Source organism: Delphinus delphis, chromosome 3 (assembly GCF_949987515.2).
Source record: "Delphinus delphis chromosome 3, mDelDel1.2, whole genome shotgun sequence".
Taxonomy (NCBI): domain Eukaryota; kingdom Metazoa; phylum Chordata; class Mammalia; order Artiodactyla; family Delphinidae; genus Delphinus; species Delphinus delphis.
The window spans coordinates 26272635-26293506 of NC_082685.1; the positions used below are offsets into that span (position 1 = coordinate 26272635).

Genomic DNA, 20872 nt, shown 5'->3' on the forward strand with positions numbered 1-20872 from the left:
GCCTCCATTAAAATAAAGACATTAAGAGATAAGCTACAAGGACAGACATGGCCTGGAGAAAAGAAACTGAATAATCAATGAAGAAAACCACAATGTAAATGAGTAGAAGAACCCAACACCTGGAAACTTGAGATTAGACCAGACAGTACTGCACCAGTATTTTCCCCCACCCTCCAAAACTAGTTTACTCTGGAAAACCACCCCAGAAATAGAAAGGCTTAAAATCTGCAGACCCCCATCAAAATATCTGAAACTAGAGCCCAGTCAACAAGTACCACCCTCCTAATCAATATAAAAGATAAAATAAACAGGCTGGTGCGGGAGGGAAACAAGCAAACAATGCAAGGAATGAGAAAAAGTTTCTTCAGACTCTACATACCGCATCCCAAGAACCAAGCAAGAGCATTTGGAAGTTAAAAAAAATAAAAGCAACACAAATTTGAAGACAGAAAATAAAGTCTCTCTCCTAAAGTTTAAACAAAAAGGAATGAAGAAAAACATCCAAGAGAATCAAACAGAAGGCCTAAGAATGGATGGGAGTTAAGTAGAAGGGTAAAATCTCCCCAGTAAAAGGCCCAGACCAGAGAACTTTATCTCTGGAGAACAGACCCACAGTCCACCAGGGCCCAAGAACAAGTCTACAAGACACATAAAATTCCAGAACACCAGCAATAAAGCAATCTTAATTAGCTCTCAGAAAAACCGGTCATATACAAAGAATACCCAAAAATGGAATAGACTAGGCCAACAAAGGCAGCTCACACCCAAAATTCAGAGAAAAAGATTCGGCTTACAAGGCAGCATGTAATTTGATGTCAAAAATCAAGATGTTTTCAGGTATGCAAAAAAAAATCAGAATACTTCCCCCATCTATTGGGTAACTACTGGAGGATATACCACAGCAAAACAAGCAGAACAGGAATCTAGCCCTGACCATCATGCAATTGAATCTTGGTCTAACAGATGAAGGGGTCCCAAGGTTTAGTCCCTGAATGTCCTCACATAACCACCACATGCAATAAATTAACTTCCCCTATGGATCTCAAATATGTACTATTTTGGATAAATTAAGAAAATAGTCACAGAAATAATTTTGTGTTCTGGTTCAGATAAAGAACCCAGGTTGAGAAAGGCTGCTGCAGGCTATTTAACATGCCAGATTTTCTTTGGGAGTGAAAAGGCTAGGACAGGTGGATAAGAAGGTCTGATGAACATTTGATTATAATTAACTATTAAGAGGTGGTAAGGTAAAAGCACTAAGCCCTCTTGATGAAAAATAGATTGGTTAACTCTGAGAAGCAGAACTATTTGGAGGGGTAGGGCAGGATACTATTTTAGAGATTTTGGAATACTATTTGACACTTTTACTATGTACACGTATTTCTTTGACAAAGTACAAAGAGGATAACAGAAAGAGAAACAGTGCTACTGTATTAAAATACTGAGTTTATTTCACATGTATATTTTTGTCTCCCCACCATTTCCATTTGTCTGACCACCACTACTACTATGTCCTATCATAACATTCCATACATACTTAAAACCAAGCAAAGGGTGGAGTTCCATCTTTAAAAACTAAACAGGCATTTTGGACAACACATTCTTGGCAATGGAACCTGGACAACATTTATCAGACACGGTAGGGAAAGTTCTCACTCTGCATTATAAAAAGGACAGCCAGATATCAACTGTTACAGAAATGAAATAAGACGGAAAATTTTAACAAACTGTTTAAACTATTTTCTTAAAGAGACTTCCTCCACTGCCAGAGATCTTGAATAGCCTGGAAAAAAAAAAGAGAAAAGAAATGTGGTTAAAAAACCACAACACTTCATACACACCAATAAATTAAACCACGTCTCTGTACAATTCAACATATCTATTTTTCATTCTACCACCAAAAAGGTTCACTCTAGATAATTAAGAACTGATTTCAAGGAAATTTATACTTAGGCATAATTTAATTTCAAATACTTCGATTCAGGCATAAAATCATGTGATTTTTGTACGCAAAGTCACTTTTATACTAATATACATTTAACAACTTAGATATCTAGTTAAGGAAACAAAGACCAGTTAGGCCAATGTTGCCTCCATGTTATCTGCTTTCAGGCTGCCAGATTTAGAGAAAAACATGCACCTGTACACGGCACACATAAAAGTAAGTACACTTATCTGAAATAAACTATATAAATATACCAAAGTTACATCTTTTTTTTACCTCTAGTTATATTTCCCTGATGATGTGGGATCTCAACAGTTCCTTATTTTGCATAATAAAATTCCTTAATTACAGTCTTATATTTTGTTTACATTTTAAGTTTATACAGTGGTCACATCCAAATTATTTCATTAATGAGAACACATACTAGCATTAGCATTATGAGACACTATATATATTTAACATGTTCTGCCATATTAGCTACTCAGACAAGCTCTTCTGGTTTGCTGAAACACAGAACACCATCTTCCATGACTAACTTGCTTTTCCATTCTTCAAGTCTAATGATTTAAAATATTATCCAGGTCTTCCCTGGTGGCACAGTGGTTGAGTCGCCTGCGGACGCAGGGGACACGGGTCCGGGAAGATCCCACATGCTGTGGAGTGGCTGGGCCCATGAGCCATGGCCGCTGAGCCTGCATGTCCGGAGCCTGTGCTCCGCAACGGGAGAGACCACAGCAGTGAGAGGCCCGCGTACCGCAAAAAAAATAATAATAAAAAATAAAAATTAAAATAAAAAAATATTGTCCAATGACCAAAAAGAAGAGATCCCTCATCAATTTCTACATCCCTCTTCAACATATAATTCATTCTACTTGTTCTCATGCTGGTATTTAGTAACATCCATGTAAAAGAGCCAAAATCTTCAAGTGATAAAAAACATTTCAAATGACAATCATGTAAGTGCAGTATTAATTATCTACTTCAAGTTGGTGTTTCTTTTCCTATTCATGAATAATGCCTCTTAAAAAAAAAACAGTCTTGATGTTTTTGTCAACCGTTCAAAGGATTCAACAAGTTCTTTTAAAGCAATGGAGAACTTCAATGACTTTTCTCTTCTTTTAATTTACGTGGTCCTACTGCTGAAGAGACATTTAAATAAGCAGGTTTCACTCAATGGATTATTTAAAAGAACTTTGGGGGCCTTTTCTTCAAAGTGTTTCAGTGCTTCAAATAAATAGGATTTTCTTAAATACTGTTTTTAAACACAGCCATTGGATTTCAAATGCAAGAGAACTGAATACCATGTCAACAAATATCAGTCATTCACTAATCATTACGTTGAATACAAATACTGAAGAACATTTTCATGACACTCTAATGTAAAAAAAAAAAAAAAAGCCAGATGCTACTTGACTTACGTATTATATAGAATATTGAATGGGACAGAAAACACCTTCGAATACATCATGTTTTGCTTCAACTTCGAGTAAATACTGCTTGCACCTTTATATAAACATTCAGCAAGGTTTTTATCTGTAGTCTTTCCACAAAAGGCAGTACAGTTTTTTTCATTAACTCTTTAAATTCAAGAGTTTCTGCAAAAATTTGCTATTATTTCTCAGGTTCCATCTGGATTTTATTAGCCAAATCCTCATAAACAACTCTTTTGCAGAAGATAAACTGCACAAGTAATGGGAAGGTATTTTACACATTGTGATTACTTACATCTGCAGCTATGCCATAAAAATGTGACATATTCAGTGTTTTGATAATTTCATAATAGTAAACTGAGATATATTTTTTATTATTGCAGAAATTTCATCCTGGCACTTGAAAACAGCTTTCAGTTTTTAAGTCAGAAAATATTTCTGATAGCAGTGAATTCAGTCATTTTCAGCTGCAAGACTGACGTTACGCTGTTTGGAAGGCCCTTGCAACTTTAGTTACTTTATCTTCACCTGAATTTTTCTTAATCAAAAATTTTATTTTACCACTTCCTTTGGTATTAGCTGAAAAAATTATATAGCTCTTATGCTTACCTGTTATAGATGATGGTTTATATATCTCACTTTCTACCATTTTCAATACTGAATTGACAATTACACACTGCATAGTTTTAAAAGGACTTTTATGTTTACTAAATGTCCGCAGAAAATTCACATAATTTACACTGGCTTTTTGGGATTCAAATATACACAAAAACAGAATAGCAACGAAAAGAATCGAAAAGATTGAAACTGGTCATCTCGTGACCACAACAAGGCAGGCTGAATTCACAATAAACAAGTAAAGAGTATTAAACCACTGAAAGGGTTTCAAACTGAGAAAAATAGCGCTGCCATTTTAAGTCATTTAAGTACTAAATACTGTGGTAGAAAAAGATCTCTAAATAACAAATTTAATTTATTGAAGAAAGCTGAATACAGGAGACTTAGGGAGCGCTGACAAAAACCATTAAACACAGAATATGTCCTGTATGTACATGATGCCTAGCAACCCTGTGTAACTGCTTTTACATTTTCCTTTACAATCTGCGAGTCAGCAACTATAAATAAGACAGTAAAAATAAAATTTATTTTTAGAATAAATAGAATATTTATTTAGAAAATAAAAATTTTCTTCTATTGACAAAATACCTTCTTCACATTAAGAAATACAAGATCTAACTCAACTGATTTTACACTTCGGTTGATTTCAGCAAAATGTGCTTCTCATAACATCTATGGAGAAAATCATCTCTGCCAACTCACAAGAAAGCAAAGAACAGACTGACCCAAGTAGCCAAATGGAGCAGCAAGGAAAACCGCAGCTCATTTCCTTAGCCAACATAGTACCAAAAGCAAAACTGAGTTCAGTAACCAAGAGATAATTTACCAACTGTATAAAAGCTGGGAAAAATGTACTAAAAAAGTTATCTCCTCAGTCTCTGCCAACTAAATTCTTAAGAGTTTCCATGTATTTAATCTGAAGTATTGTCTGTGGTTAGGAACATTTTAAAAGAAGCCAACACCTAAAGAGACTAAACAAATAGCCATAATAAGTCACAATAAAAATTCTGGATTTGATCATGTCTCCAACAAAGTTCAGTTACCTCCTGGTCAGTCATCCGGAAACAATTCTTCACATAATTGATGAATTTGGCTTCCACTTTGGGAAGGGAACCACCCTATTGAGACAAAAGCATTATTAAGGGTAAGTATAGAAACATTGTTTTTGAGGGAGATTGTGAGAAATTCCTCAAAGATTTGAGTGCTGTTTATTATATGGATCATTGTGATTCATTCCTTGTCTCTTCAACTCCTTCATTTTAATACTGAATAAATCCTTTTTTAGGCCTAGAAAGACATGTTTGTATAACATATTAGGACCTAGGTCTTCCACAAGTACTCTCGTACTGAATAAGGTTTGTCCAAGTTTCAAATTCCCTGCCCCCACCCAGCCACTCTAAAAACACGAAGTATAAGCTGTGCTTGTGATTCTTCAGGAACTCAACCATCAACTTGACTACCTACTGTATTTATCTAACAAGTCGGCTTTATCACCATCCTCTACCACCCAGGACCAAATACATTTCACTAAACTCTAAACTTCGCCATTCCTTTCAATTATGGACACAGGGAAGAAAGCACAATAGTAGTAACACCAAATTATTTTCAAAGTATATGTCACCAAATATTTTCAAAAATCTTGAAATGTTTATACTTATCTCTGCTCTGGAATTACCTTAACGCACTAATTTTTTCACTTTTGTTTCCTATTTTGATAACTAAATTTTGATTTTCCTTGTAACCTGAATCTTCTGTGCATTTTAAAAGGATCAAGAAGGCTTCAGGTATGGTGTAAGATACTTAACTGCCTCATCACCTAGAAAATAAACCTCACTATAATTTACACTTTTAAATTATTGTCACATACATTCTTATTTGATTCAAATATTTATTGAGCAGCTAGGGAGATACAAAGGTGATTAAAATATGGTCAAAGAGGTGAGGCAAATGCACAAGTAATAGAAAGCAAAGTATAAGGTTCACTGGATCACAGCAGTCAAAAGAAAGTGTTTTAGGAGATCAAGAGATTGCTTCCAGCCTGGAAGGGGGGCATGGGTGGGTGGCAAATCAGGAAAGGGGATTGAGTTAAAATAGAAGACTTCAGTCTGGATTGTTGATGATACTCAGTTTGGACTATATTTGTCTCTCCTTTTCCTCTCTCCCCATCTTTGGGCTTAATTTACCAGTAGTGCCCAGGATTGTTCAATGCGCCTGCAATTAAACCAAGGAGATAGGACCACATTAAAATTAGGGGGAGGGGTATCTAAAATGTCATTTTAGAACGGTACGCAAGGGATAAAAATAAAGCAGCGATACCAGGAAGGCTAAAAGGTTTACAGTTGTACTAAAGCAAAATCAAGAAATACATTCTGGTTCTAAAATGTTAGTTTTCCAACTGACTCATAACTGCACAATGAAAGGAAATCTACGAAGCCATGTAGAACCTAGTGAGCACAGAAAAAACATAGGGAAAGGGAGTCAGTAACTTTTCCTCACCATCCCGCATTTATTCTCAATAATTGGGGTCTGAGAATATTCACAGAATTTTAAAGTTTCTCTCAAATGTGTTTCAAGGCATTAAAACCAATTACTCCATACTCCAGAGTTCACTAAAGTTTACTAAGTACATCCCCCCCACCCCAAATCAAGCAAGGCAAGTAGGACAAAAGCTAATCCTCTTTTCACACATTTCCACTAAGACAAAAGGAGACTAAATGTAAACACGTTAGTCACTCAAAAATTCAAGATATTATCACACGTATTGCCTGGTGACATCTTGGTGCAAATGGCAAATAGAAATGACTCAATTTGTTGGAGAATGTTTCTGACTACAGTCAAACACGAGTAATTTTTTAAAAAACTACAACACCAAGCGGCCAAAGACTACTTTTCCAGCTGTTTGCAATTTTAGAAGACTCAAACGCCCTCTGCTGGTACTGTGGCATCTCATGACCAGAACAGGTGAGGGAAATGCTCTCATTTTAACATCTAAGGTAAGAATATATCTTACAATCAACTTACTTGTATTCCTTTTATAATGGAAAATAAAGCATATGTCACTTCAAATATGCAAAAAAATCAACAGAGACTATAAATTAATGTAAGTAACCAGTAATTCATTTTTGAGATAATTTCACACAAGGGCAAGTATATTAACTATAAAAAATGAGGAAGAGTCCTGTTCTAAACCCCAGAAAGGTAAAATTACCAATTTAGTTCCTTCAAGGAAGACAATTTTACTCACTTTTTCTATACTTGCTTGCATTTTTGCTTTAATGTCTTCTACAGAGCTAGGTCCTTTCGGTGTTTTAGGAGTTTTTTCCTGTTTTTTGAAAGATTCTTGACCCTGGGAAAAAAGGCGAATTTTAACATCATAAGAACTCTTAAGACCCACACTCTACCTGGATTTTCTCAACAAAATTCTTACAGTCCTTTGTAAAAACAAGTATACACCAGAATTGAGTTAAATGAATTCGTGTCTCAACAATTATTTTTAAATTATTGCTTAAGAAAGGAATAGGAAATAGTTTGAGCCTGCATTTATATTCAACACAAGGTCAGTTCTACACTTAAAGTATATTATCAAAAAAAGAAACCAGAAGGTCCCCAAGAATGAAGCAACAAAGTTAACGCAGCTTGATGCCTGGGGCCCATTCCATAGCATTTAAATGATAATCTCCCAACATGCGGCCAGCACCAGAAACTGCACTATGCGATAAACATACCTTTCAACAAGCAAGAACCCTTATATGACACAACTGTTTGTACCACAATAAAAATCTTTCTGTCGGCTTTCTCCCCCATTAGAAAGCCACGGCAATATACAGTTGACCCTTGAATGTCAACAGGTGACGCCAGCCCTCCACGTGGCCAAAAATCTGTGTATAACTTGTCGGCCCTCCACATCTGTGGTTCCTCTGCATCCAGATTCAACCAAACGTGGATATGCAGTACTGTAGCATTTACAAAAAAAAAAAAAACCGTGATAAATGGACCCATGCAGTTTAAACCTATGTTGTTCAAGGGTCAACTGTCTAACTATACGACAGTGATTACCAATAAAATAATCACATCTTAGCTCTTCGACACCAGCTACAGGCGTTCTCCAAAGACCTACCAAATTTTTAAAAGTAGATTCTTCCACAGAAGAACCTAACTACTTCAATGGACCTTGTATTTGTATGCTACCACTTACTTTTGATCTTGGTGTTGATGGTTTTGAGTCTTTTCCATTCTGGTTTGATTTTTGTGCATTTTTGGCTGGAGTATCTCGTACAGACTGCAATTACAAATTAATCTTAGTCAGTGCCCCTCCCTACATAACAGACATATTAGTACAAATAAAACTGCCCCAAACCATGGCAAAAGCAGCAGTCACGCTAAGAGAAACAATCATTTCGACAAAAGATTACAAAAGGGTTAACAAACAGACAGAAGGCTATATAAAGAAAATAAGTAATTCCCCACTATTAGAAAAGTTTCCAGGATAGCCCTACTCAAGAAAAATTTAAAGTATGAGATCATCTTCTCCTAAGACAATTTTCAATAACCACAAAACAAGCCAATGGCAAAAATTCCCATCATTTTGTTATTAGCTATTTCTGATAATCTTATACTACTGTATCTTACTTACTTTCTTTACTGGAGCTTTTTCTTCAGCTTCCTCATCATCAAAGTCATCATCATCATCACTACAAATGAAATAAGTACTTATTACTGATTCAATGCACTCAACAAATCTAGAAAGCTTATCCAGAAAGTGGATGAACCTACAAGTTTAGTCATTCAAAGCATGAAGAGCTTTCAAACTTTTGTGGGTTGACAAAAGAACTGACAGCACAATCTTGAACACAAATTCATTTTCACTGCAACATTATTCACAATTACCAAGTGGTAGAAGCAACCCAGGGAATTCCCTGGCAGTCCAGTGGTCAGGACTCCGCACTTCCACTGCAGCGGGGCACAGGTTCAATCCCTGGTTGGGGAACTAAGAGATCCCGCATGCAGCTCTGTGTGAGCCAACCCGCCCCCCGTCCCCAAAAAAGCAGCAACCCAAATGTTCATAAACAAATTGTAGGGAAAATGTCATATACGTATATATATCAGGGAATATGCAGTCTTAGGGAAATCCTCAAATGTAGCACATGGATGAACCTTAAGGACATTATGCTAAGTGAAAGAACAGTCACAAAAAGACAAATACTGTATGATTCCACTTATATGAGGTATCTAAAGGAATCAGTCTTTATAGAAACCAAAAGTAGACTGGTGGCTGGCAGGGGAGAGGTGGAAATGGGGACTTTTTGTTCAATGGTTATGGTTTTCAGTGTAACTAGATGAGCTTGAGATGTTACACAACAATGTGATTATGATTAACGCTACCGAACTGCACACTTAAAAAACAGTTAAGATGGGAAATATGGTGTTATGTTTTTTACAACTGAAAATAAATTTTTGAAAATGAAGTTATTTAAAGAAATTAAAATAAATAGAAACATTCCAAATTCATGGACCAGTAAATATTAAGGTGGCAACTCTCCAAATTAATCTACAGATTTAACACAACCCCTAAAAGAATCCTAGCTGGTATCTCCATAGAAACTGATCCTAAAACTCACACTGAAACTCTAGGAACCCAAAGTAGCCAAAATCAATCTTGAAAAAGAACAAAGGTGAAGCATTCACATTAAGTAATTACAAACTAAAATCTATAAAAAGTACAAAGCAACAGAAATCAGAATAATGTTTCACCGGCGGAAGGATAGACATGGAACTGAAGAGTCCAAAAGTAAATATACATTTATGGTAACTATTTTCAAAAAGGGGGCAAAGACCATTCAATGGGGAAAAGTCTTTTACAAATGGTGCTGGGACTACTGGATATCCACAATCAAAAAAAAAAATAAAACTGCCTCCTACCTCACAATAGATACAAAAATCAATTCAAAACGGATAAAAGGTAAGAGCTGAAACTATAAAACTTTCTGAAGATTTGGCAATGGTTTCTTAGGTCTGACACCGAAAACAATAAAAGAAATAAACCAAACTTTATGAAATTTAAGTTTTTCTGTAAAGGACCACCAACAGAGTATAAAGACAACCCATGGAATGGGAGAAAATGTTTGTAAATTCTACCTGATAAGGGATTTGTTTCCAAAATATATAAAAAGTTCTTACAGTTCAATAATACAAAACGAGTAAAAGTACTGCTACATGCTACAAGGATGAATCTTAAACACTGTAATAGGGCTTCCCTGGTGGCACAGCGGTTGAGAGTCCGCCTGCCGATGCAGGGGACACGGGTTCGTGCCCCAGTCCGGGAAGATCCCACATGCCGCGGAGCGGCTGGGCCCGTGAGCCATGGCCACTGAGCCTGCACATCCGGAGCCTGCGCTCTGCAACGGGAGAGGCCACAACAGTGAGAGGCCCTCGTACCGCAAAAAAAAAAAAAAAAAAAAATTGTGATAAGTTAAACAAACCAGCCACAAAAGAGCACATATTGTATGATTCCATTTACATGAAATATCCAAAACAGGCAAATCTATAAAATACAAAAAGTACATTAGTGGTTGACTAGAGCTGGGGAAGATGAGGGGTTATAGCATAGTTTCTTTCTGAGGTGATGAAATGTTCTGAAATTGGCTGCACAACTGTGCATATACACTATAAAGCACCAAACTGTACACTCTAAATGGAGGAACTGGGGGGAAAAAATCCAATCACTGGAGAAGTCCACGAATAAGTACGAGTCAGCAAATGGTGGAATTGGTTTAAATTGTAATTACTTCACAAACCAAACATTATATACTGGCCAAAATGGTTTCTCTTCCACACTACATAGTCTAAATAAAAAACAAGAGTAACTTCACCCATGTGCAACCAAAGAAACACTTCTTTCCAATACAGGGGTAAAAATCTGCTATGTTAACTGGATAAAATACCATGTAGTATACATTTAAAGGCATATAACGTCTTCTAAGTAATTTTTAACAGTGATTTGTCAATTTTGGCCCTAGCACCCAATACCTGCATGGGCTACCCCACACTAAAAAAAAGATGACAATGGTTTCTATAAAACCACTACTGTAAGCAGTTTTATTAGGATATTCCCTAATAAAATAGGGGAAAAGGGTGTTTATGGAGAACCACCCTTTGTTTTATTTTTTAAGTAACAGATATTTTCCTGGGTGGCACCTAGGCAAATCCCATTGCCACCTCAATGAAAAACGTGGAACACTCTCCACCACCCCCTCACCTGATCTGGCCCCTGTGGAAACAACACTGAATTTGTAAGAAAGCACAGCCCATGCTGCCCCAGGACCCAGCCATAACCATGAGCCACTTGGGGAATGGCCACTCTGGCCCCACGGGGGCCCCATGCCAGCCATGCTTGAACGCCTAACATTTTCAGGGCCCCTAAAAACTGTCCTCCTAAGTCACCCCTCATAGCTCCCTGGCCACCCAGAATAATCCACCCAGGATGTATCTGTAAGCCATGCTAACTTTTTTTTTTAACTTTTTATTTTATATTGGAGTATAGTTGATTAACAATGTTGTGTTGGTCATACTAACTTTTAATGTACTACATGGTCTTCAGCTTTTCTTGCTTACATCAACAGCAGTCAACCAACCCCATACCATACCCCTTCCATCCCCAGAACAGAACCAACTGATCTGCCTTTTATTTTGTGGGTTCCAAGCCTTCTTGGATTATGGCTTACAATTTCCACATAATAACTACTTTTAACTAACAAACCTTGGGGCTCCTCTTAACGTTTTCATTGCCCCCTAACCAATGGAATCTTCTAAGACTTGTTATCCTCAAGGGATCCATTAACTGCCTCTACTTATACATGTATCTGACTACCCTTTTTTCCCTTTTATGAAAACTTACCGATTTGGACCTTGTCACCATCTACATTTTTCATTCCTCCCTCACCACCTAACTTAAAAGACAGCTTAGAGAAGACATGGAAGACAAGAACGTAAACTATTTACACTGTAGCTACATCAGGAATTATCCCCATTTTAAAGACAGAAAATCTTCCAAAGCTCAGGCATACTCAAGTAGTAACAAACACCAACTATACTGAGTTTGTTTATAAGTTTAACATGCAGGTAATTTTGAATTTTGTGTGTGTGTGTGTGTGGTATGCGGGCCTCTCACTGTTGTGGCCTCTCCCTTTGCGGAGCATAGGCTCTAGACGCACAGGCTCAGTGGCCATGGCTCACGGGCCCAGCCACTCCGCGGCATGTGGGATCCTCCCAGACGGGGGCACGAACCCGTGTCCCCTGCATTGGCAGGTGGACTCCCAACCACTGTGCCACCAGGGAAGCCCCCTGAATTTTTTAAGCATTCAACTCTTTCCTATTTTCTGCTTCCACTGTCATGCTCAAAGGCCTTTTTAAAGGGCTACCAGCTTGGCTAGTTGAGGTCACTGAAAACCTACTTTGCAGATCTGATCTTCAAATTAGTGCATGTTCTCTCAGAGTCTTAAGATTCCATTTCAATTGTTTTCAGTAAATATATATTGGACCAACCTGAGAACTCAAGAACAAAGCTGACAAGCAATTAAAAATTCAATATTAATAAATTTCTGATATGGCTGCATATAGGAAAGACTAATTATGAGGAGCATTTTATTCCATAGCGTGTTTGTAACTTTACCATAGCCTGACCTAGTTTAACAAACATATCAAATCTTGTTTACAACCAAATTTTAAGTTCTCCAGCAAAATCCTATTCTCTTTTAGAATCTAATTTTCTCATAAGGACCAGGACAACCATATGCCAAAATCCTTTGTGGGGAAAAAAAATCCTCAAGTGACAACTTACAAAATGAATATAGCTGGAACTATTCAGATTCTCTTTATGCCCAACCCATTTATTATAAACTGTTCAGCGTAAAATACACCAGACTTAGCATACAGTAATGTGTCCACTAAACCTTCCTCAGAAAAAAGGCACCTAGTCAAATACACCTGGGAAGTGCTGCATATTCCATCCTTTAACTCAGCTCATTTAACACAAACTGACAACCACTAATCATGATTTTGGTAAATCATTTTCATAACCCCCCATACAACAATGTCAGGTTTCTAAGGGCACACTACTTACTCTTCATCATCATCATCGTCGTCATCATCATCATCTTCATCTTCATCAGCAGCAAGTTTTACTTTTTTCTTAAAAAAATAATTGGACACACACTCGTAAGTAAGTACTAATCCAAACTACCAAACTAAAGGCCAGAATAAATTATGTATAGTAAATTGCATCTGTACCTGTGGAACCTTGCTACCACTTCCAGGGGCAGAACGCTTTCCAGATATACTTAGGAGCTTCACATCCTCCTCCTCTTCATCTTCTGACTCTGCATCTTCCTCCACAGCTAAAATAAAATTCTTTATTAGCCACTATTAAAATTCAACCAACAGCAAGAACTCAGAAAAAAGGGCACTGATAAGACACAGTAATGAGTATTTTAAAACTCAGATTCTATTAGAAAAACAGTAAAAATAAAAAAAAAAACAAAATTTTTTAAAAGGAATTTGGTGGACTAATACTCATTACTAGGTTTTACATGCAAAACACCAGGCTTTTCTAGTTATAAATTACTAGATTCTCTCTTTTTTTTTTTTTTTTTTGGTGGTATGCGGGCCTCTCACTGTTGTGGCCTCCCCCATTGCGGAGCACAGGCTCCGGACACGCAGGCTCGTGGGCCTAGCCGCTACACAGCATGTGGGATCTTCCCTGACCGGGGCACGAACCCGTGTCTCCTGCATCGGCAGGCGGACTCTCAACCACTGCGCCACCAGGGAAGCCCCTAGATTCCCACTTGAACCTATTACAGACAGCCGTACTAGAACTAAGCATACTTTATAAAGTCCAAATTGGGAACAAAGTAACTGCATTAAAAATAAGCATCATAACATAAAAATAACATACCTACTAAGTGCTGTCCGCTAATATGCACAGGCCCTGAACCACACTTCAACCGTAAGACCACAGGTGGTGTTATTTCAAAGCCCCCAAGGGAAACCTAAAAAGAAGAAATTATAAATCACTAAATATTGTGGGGGAAAAAAATGGTTACATGTTAGGTATAAAATCTGTTCATAACTTAAAAATGTTTCTGAACAAGCAAACCCATAAGCCAAATGAACAAATCAGTGAACCTGTTTTTTCCACCTGATAAACAAGCAGCTACCACCGCGATGATCAGTCAACACCAGTGACAGAATATGCAGCTGTGACTACTAGGAAAAAACCAAACCAAATTCCCCAATCTCCCTGTAACCTAAATGACGCTCACCTTAGGGCAACAGAATTAGAATTTGACATAAAATCCAAAGTGTAAATGTGCCCTTACCGTTGGCTGCACAGACATTTTCAAAGTTGCCAGTGTTACTTTAATTGGACTGCCTTCATAATTCATTGCCTCTGCTTCGACAATGTGCAATTCATCCTTTGCACCAGCCCCTAAACTGACCTGTGAATAGAAGAACAGTACTTCAACTTAAGTTTCCACCATTTTACAACCCCCCCAACCAGTTGTTTTAAAAAATCAGAACAATTATAAACCTTTCATTATTACCACTGATGGGAAACTGACTTGAGCACAATGTTGTTTTCAAGTTTTATGTGACTTTGACAATTTCTCATATTTGGTAAATCTTAACAATTACATAAAAATGCATTTGATGACAAAGATGTTTACGTCATCACCCACGCCTAAGTACAAACCACCTTTTACTGGCCACCTAGAAGTTAAGTAGTAGGCTATAGGCTAGTGTCTGTGGAGAACAAATAAGATTTATATTTATCACTACCCTGAAGGGCATTTTAATACAACTGTAGAAGCGAAGAACATAAATAAGGAAAGAAAAATACTGCTGTAAAATAAGTATTAATCCACACGAATAGGAACTAAGAGACTGAAATCAAGAAATGTTAAGTAGTTTATTTTGAAAAGTTTAAGTACCGTTCTTAAAGATAACTGGTGCTCATTTTCATCATTATCCACCTTAAAGTGATAATCTTTGTCGGCCTTTAGTTCACAACCTGTAAATGAAGAAAAAATTCAACTATAACAAGGAGAAAAATAACACTAAAAATTCAGTGTGTGTAACCAAAAAGTTAACTTGTGAACTAATTTTTACTATTCTAGCTACCAAAAGGCAAGGCAGAAGTACCTCTTCCTGGATTTCTTGAACACAAAATATGAACAGCAAATAACATCCATACAGAGCTTTATAAATTCCACTACATTATTTTATGCTCAACTACACTACTATTCTCATGTAGAAACAGAATGAAAAATTTAGTAAACCTAGAACTGAAACCAACCCTAACATACAATGTTGATAAAATCCCATATATATTTTATATATATATATTATATATATATATATTATTTTAAAGTTGAATTACCTACCAAAACTCCCAGGTGCCAAATTTAGAAAATGACAATGGTTACACAAACACCTACATCAACAGCTTGCATTTACAACAGAAAAACTACAAATGTAAAAGAACTAAAACTCATTACAGGGGTCAACATTCCATCTTCGAAGTAACAGAAATGATGTACATTAAATTCTGTTCAGAAATTATGTTTAAGACAATAGAAATATCCTAGGGATACTTACAATAGCAAGAGTTAACGCAAAAATTTTGATATAAATTTTGATGTAAACTGATCAGAAACGCCAGCTTTTCAAAATGCTAGAAATAAAAGCCTTAATGCATAGTGCATGTTACTACTACCATTCATGAAAAAGCAAATTGTCTTAAATACCATGAGAATTAAACTTTATTTAATTTAAATAGTCCCATTTAGTTGTCACCTAATAGTTACTGGAATAGATGCTTAACTGTTATTGCTCAATTAACAAATCTCAGCATAGTATATAAGGAAACAAAATTAATTTGGGGCAGGATTTGCACTTACTTTAAATTAAAGCCTGACACAAAGGCTTCAACAATTCAGTTTAGTGAGACTGAAAAACCAACGAAGGCCCCTTAGTATGGTACTTGGTGTGCTCGAGGGGGGAAATTCCAAAACCCTGGCATAGAATTACAAGTTTAATTGTAATTCTGGCCTCCGCCAGTCTCCCTCCCTAGCCAGCCCCCACCCCAAATCATTTGTAATGCATCAGATCTGGAGGCAAGGGTCATGGGGTTAGATGTAGTCTCTTCCTACAAGTGCAACCTTCGTTAAGCCACTTCGGTTCTCTGAGCGGCAGTACCTCCTCTGCGAGGTGGACGCGGTGAAACAGAAAGAGGATTCTCTAAATGAGAACTACCAGCATAGATGTTAAGCACCGAACAAAAGACTTCCAAGAGTCCTGGAGCTACCAACCACTTCACCTAACATTTCCGGCTCACCAGCCTCAATGAAGCCCCAGGACCCCAGGCTCGGGGGTGACAAGACACCAGTGAGCCCCGGATGCAGCGCCCACACCCCCCTCCTTCCCCCAACCACGTGGCAACCACGTGCTCCCCAGCGGTCGCGGCCTCCTCACGCCGGGCCGGGCCGGGTCGCACCTCCCTTGCCCCCAGCAACCAGCCGAGGCACTGGGGCCGAAGCTCGGTCGAGAGCTCCTGACCCTGAGGCCTGAGGACAACGCCATGCTCAATTGTTCCTCTCGTCCAGAAAGGAGGCCCAAGCCTCCTCACACCACGAACCCACAAAACCTCCTACACCACCAACGCGGAGCTCAGCCTCAGGCACCCGCCCGGAATGAGAAGCCTACCAACTCACAAAACCCCAGAAAATAATTGTGCCCGGAGCTCCATCATGGGCCCCGCGTAACGGCCGAACCCTCAGCCGGTCGGTTCCACGTTACCTCAGGCCCTGGGCCTCGGACCGCTGACGCCTCAGCCTTCAGGCCGCCCCTCCTTCCCACCCCCCCTCCGTGCTTCCGGCTCGCCCCTCCTGGGTCCCCATCCTGTAGGCGGCAGGACCCCGTCTGCTCGCTTCCCACTCCCTCAGGCCTCCAGCCTGCTTAGCTTTCCTCGCTAACCCAGGCCTCAGTGGGATCCCGCCCCCCCCACCAAAGCCTGCAGGCCCTGCTCGGCCTCGCTCCAACCCCCCAGCAGTTACCGAAAAGATAGTTCTGGGGCCTCAGGGGGCTCATGTCCATGTCCATCGAATCTTCCATGGGTTGGTGGCACGCACTTCGGTGGGAGAGAAAGTGGACGGAGATAAAAGACTACCGTTCGAAGGAACAGTCACGCAGGACGGAATCAGACCAGGGAAAGGACGCGGGCTCCCTGCGCACATATATAGCAACCTGGAGATCTCGCGAGACCTCCTTAAGTCCCGTCTCCGCGCCTGTGCTCCGGAGCCCCCCTCCCCGCACGGTCGCCCTCTCGCGCAAGCGCTCTTCAACCTCACTCCTTTCTACCTCGTCCCCCACCTCCTCCAGGTACTTCGCGGGCTCCCACCGAGCACGCGCACTCGTACCCCGGCCCCACCCCTCCGCCGCAGCCGCCGCCTGTGCGCACGCGTGCTTACCCCCGGTAGCGCGCGTTCCCCGCCTTCTAGCCTTCCACGTCCTCTCTGGCTCAGGCGCGCGGGCCTTGCTAGAGGAGACTGCGCAGCCCACCCTGCAAAATGGCGACGGTAACAGTTAGCTGTGTTAGGTACGGAGGGCGAGCCGGTTGTGAGTCAGAGAGCAGCTCGATTCACTTTTCTCCGTCTCCTCGTGCCTCGCAGGCCTCCAAACAAGCATAACCACTTCGGGTTTTTTGACTCGCCTGAAGGCCTGGGCGCAGAATTCATTGTTTCCCCAAAGTTAAAGCTTGAGGTGCCAGAGACAGTGGACCGTACGCAGTATTATCTGTTGGAGAGAAAAGATGTAGCTGCTGGCCAGACTTATTCAACTCTGTTTTTATCGTTCTGTCGTTTCTGAGCAAACATCTTCGAAGTTGAAATCCTTCCTCATTATGTCATTTGGGGACAAAAGGGGACTAAGTCGGCCTCTTCCACATGAGCAGGGCAGGAACCAAGCCTGGGTGATTTCTCCAGACAGAAGGTTTTAACAGGGCTATATAGCCACAACATGTCCCCACATAACGTCCTGTGAGGCACACACGACTATCCCCGCTTTGCAGACAAGGAAACGGACCGCTAGGAAGGTGCCCAAACAGATGAAGTGATTATAGACAGGGTTCTCTAGTTCGAAGTCGAATACTAACATCCAACTGAAAGAGCTCAGAGGATTATATGAGGGTCCAGTGTCTAAGGCAGTGCAGTTCTGAATCCTCAGGATTTCTAAGAATGTTCTGACCTGTAAAGAAGGCATATGACTTGTAAGAAATGCATAGACCTTAATTAGACTATTTGGAAGTGAGCCTGGAAATGAGCAACTTAAGCTACACTTTGACAAACTGAGGACCATCCCTCCCCCAACCGCAGCCCCGGGGCCCTGGTGCCCAGGATTCCCCTAGGTATCTTTTTTACATCAATGGCCCAAACAATAAATTAAAGAAGTACTGTAAGGAATAAAAATAGTGACAGTAATTCCCTACCCGAATACAATCTACCTGAGATAAATCATAATACACATGACCCAATTATTAGTTAACAGAATGACAGTTCTGAATTTGGAGAAATCAATGCTTGCAATATGTGAATAGACTAAGCTGTTCCTCACCTTTTCCCTTCCCCCAATTGAAGAAAAGTCTTCACCAGCCTGGTTCTTGGATCTTTTAAAACGCAGAGTGTGACCGATTGCTAGAGAAAAATTGAGTCTTGCAAGGATATCTATTTAAAGGAACTGAGGAAGGCTGATAAAAAAAAGAGGACAGGACTGTGGCTGAGGAGGATTTAGACGTTTAGAATGAGAAAGTCTCAAGAGAGGAGCTACAGGATAGTGGAGAAGGGGCTAATGTTCTTTGAGCCCATGCAAGTAAAAGTTGGGACTACTTTGTAATATGTTTCTGGATTCTGGACCGTGATTATTCGATGCAGCTCTGCACAGTGCCGCAATCATTTGAGAGGCATAGCTCATGTTATATAAACACGTTTGCTGTTTTAATATTTCAGGCACTTAGATATCTCATGGAATCAAGTGGTTTAAAAAACCACTTTTTGCATTTTTCAGATTTACAAATGTAATGAATGCCCATTATCTTTTAAATAAATTAGAAGTATTTAGGCTTATACAAGTGAAAAAGTTAAATGCCCCTCTTTTCATATCCCCATTCCTATTCCCTAAGGTTAATCACTGTTAGTAGTTGAATGACTATACTTCCAGACTATATATAACGGGGGTGGGGGGGGATGGATTATATAGTTAGGGGGTTTTTTGGGTATTTTTTTAATGTGTGTGATTCATATATTGTTCAACTTGCTTTTTATACTCAAAAATATATTTTGGACATTTGTCCAAACTAGTCATAATATGGATATGTTATAATTTAACTATCCATTTCTCCATAGATGGACACAAAAATTGTCTCCATAATTTTGCTATAAGAAATAATGCTTTCGTAAATGTTATGGACTGAATATTTGTGTTCCCCCCAAAATCATAGTTGAAAACCTAATCTTCAATGTGACTGTTTGGAGATAGAACATGGAAAAGGTGATAAAGGTTAAATGAGGTCACAAGGATGGGCCTTAATCTATAAGCTAGGGCCCTTATAAGAAGAGGAAGAGACACACCAGAGCTTTCTCTGTCTCCACTGTGTGAAGACATAGTGAGAAGGAGGCCATCTGCAAGCCAGAAGAAAGCCCTCACCAGGAGTCGAATCCACTGACTTTCATCTTGGACTTCCCAGCCTCCAAAACTGTGAGAAATTTTGGTTGTTTAAGCCACCCAGTCTGTGGTATTTCGTTATGGCAGCCCAAGCAGACCACTACAGTTAAGTATCTGTACATATATCCTTTTGGATGTCTAAAAATAATTTTGTAAATATGTTCTAAGAAATGGACTTCTACGTTAAAGGGCAGGTATTTACTTACAAATATATGTACATATAAATGCATCTTTTTACTGTTTATATAAATAGGATCATACTTTCTATATTGCTGTCTTAGTCCATTCAGACTGCTATCAAAAAACACTGGGTAGCTTATACACAACAGAAATTTATTTCTCACAATTCTGGAGGCTGGTAGTCCAAGATCAGACTGCCAGAATGGTCAAGTGAAGACTCTCTTCCAGGTTGCAAACCTCTTACTGTATCCTCACATCGTTGGAAAGGGCTAGGGGGAGCTCTGCAGAATCTCATAGAAGCACTAATCCCATTCACAAGGGCTCCACCTTCATGACCTAATCACTTCCCAAAGGCCCCACCTACTAATATTACTACTATTGGGGCTTAAGATTTCAACATGAATTTGGGGTAGGGGATACAAACTTTCAGACCATAGTAATTGTTATGCAACTTCCCTTCATCTCATGTGGTTTAGCCTTCTTTCCATGGTATAATATATAGAGGCCCATTAAATTCTTTTTAGGAGTTGTATAATATTCCATAGGATAAAATACATACTATTCTTTTAATTCTAGGTTTTATTTATCTCTTCATTTGTTAACACATTCTGCGATGGAAATTTTCAAACATGCACAGAAATAGAAAGAATATGATGATGAACACCATATACCCAACACCAAGCTTCAACAGTTATCAACATATAGCTAATCTTGTTTCATGTATACCCTCCCACCACCCTTCCCCCTCCACCTCCGCTGGATTCTTTTTTTTAAAAATAAATTTACTTATTTATTTATTTATGTATTTATATTTTTGGCTGCGTTGGGTCTTCGTTACTGCGCGTGGGCTTTCCCTAGTTGCAGCGAGCAGGGGCTACTCTTCATTGCAGTGTGCGGGCTTCTCATTGTGGTGGCTTCGCTTGTTGCA

The 20872-nt window shown here is 39.1% G+C and overlaps 1 protein-coding gene across 3 annotated transcripts; it reads right to left on the reverse strand.

Moving 5' to 3' along the window:
- Window positions 1-1432: 1432 nt before the first annotated feature.
- NPM1 (nucleophosmin 1) lies at window positions 1433-17535 on the reverse strand. 3 transcript variants are annotated; one of them, XM_060008402.2, is made up of 11 exons: window positions 17517-17535; window positions 14979-15058; window positions 14367-14486; window positions 13943-14036; window positions 13279-13385; window positions 13112-13179; window positions 8627-8684; window positions 8189-8272; window positions 7238-7339; window positions 5037-5111; window positions 1433-1783 (listed from the first exon to the last, which is right to left on the reverse strand). In XM_060008402.2, the coding sequence occupies exons 3-11, from the start codon at window positions 14430-14432 to the stop codon at window positions 1745-1747; spliced, it is 693 nt and encodes a 230-aa protein (XP_059864385.1). In that variant the 5' UTR covers window positions 14433-14486; window positions 14979-15058; window positions 17517-17535; the 3' UTR covers window positions 1433-1744. The 3 variants fall into 3 exon arrangements, with proteins under 3 accessions (XP_059864385.1, XP_059864383.1, XP_059864384.1); XM_060008400.1 differs by lacking the exon at window positions 17517-17535 and adding an exon at window positions 17103-17329; XM_060008401.1 differs by lacking the exons at window positions 1433-1783; window positions 5037-5111; window positions 17517-17535 and adding exons at window positions 5123-6204; window positions 17103-17334.
- Between the last annotated feature and the right edge of the window lie 3337 nt (window positions 17536-20872).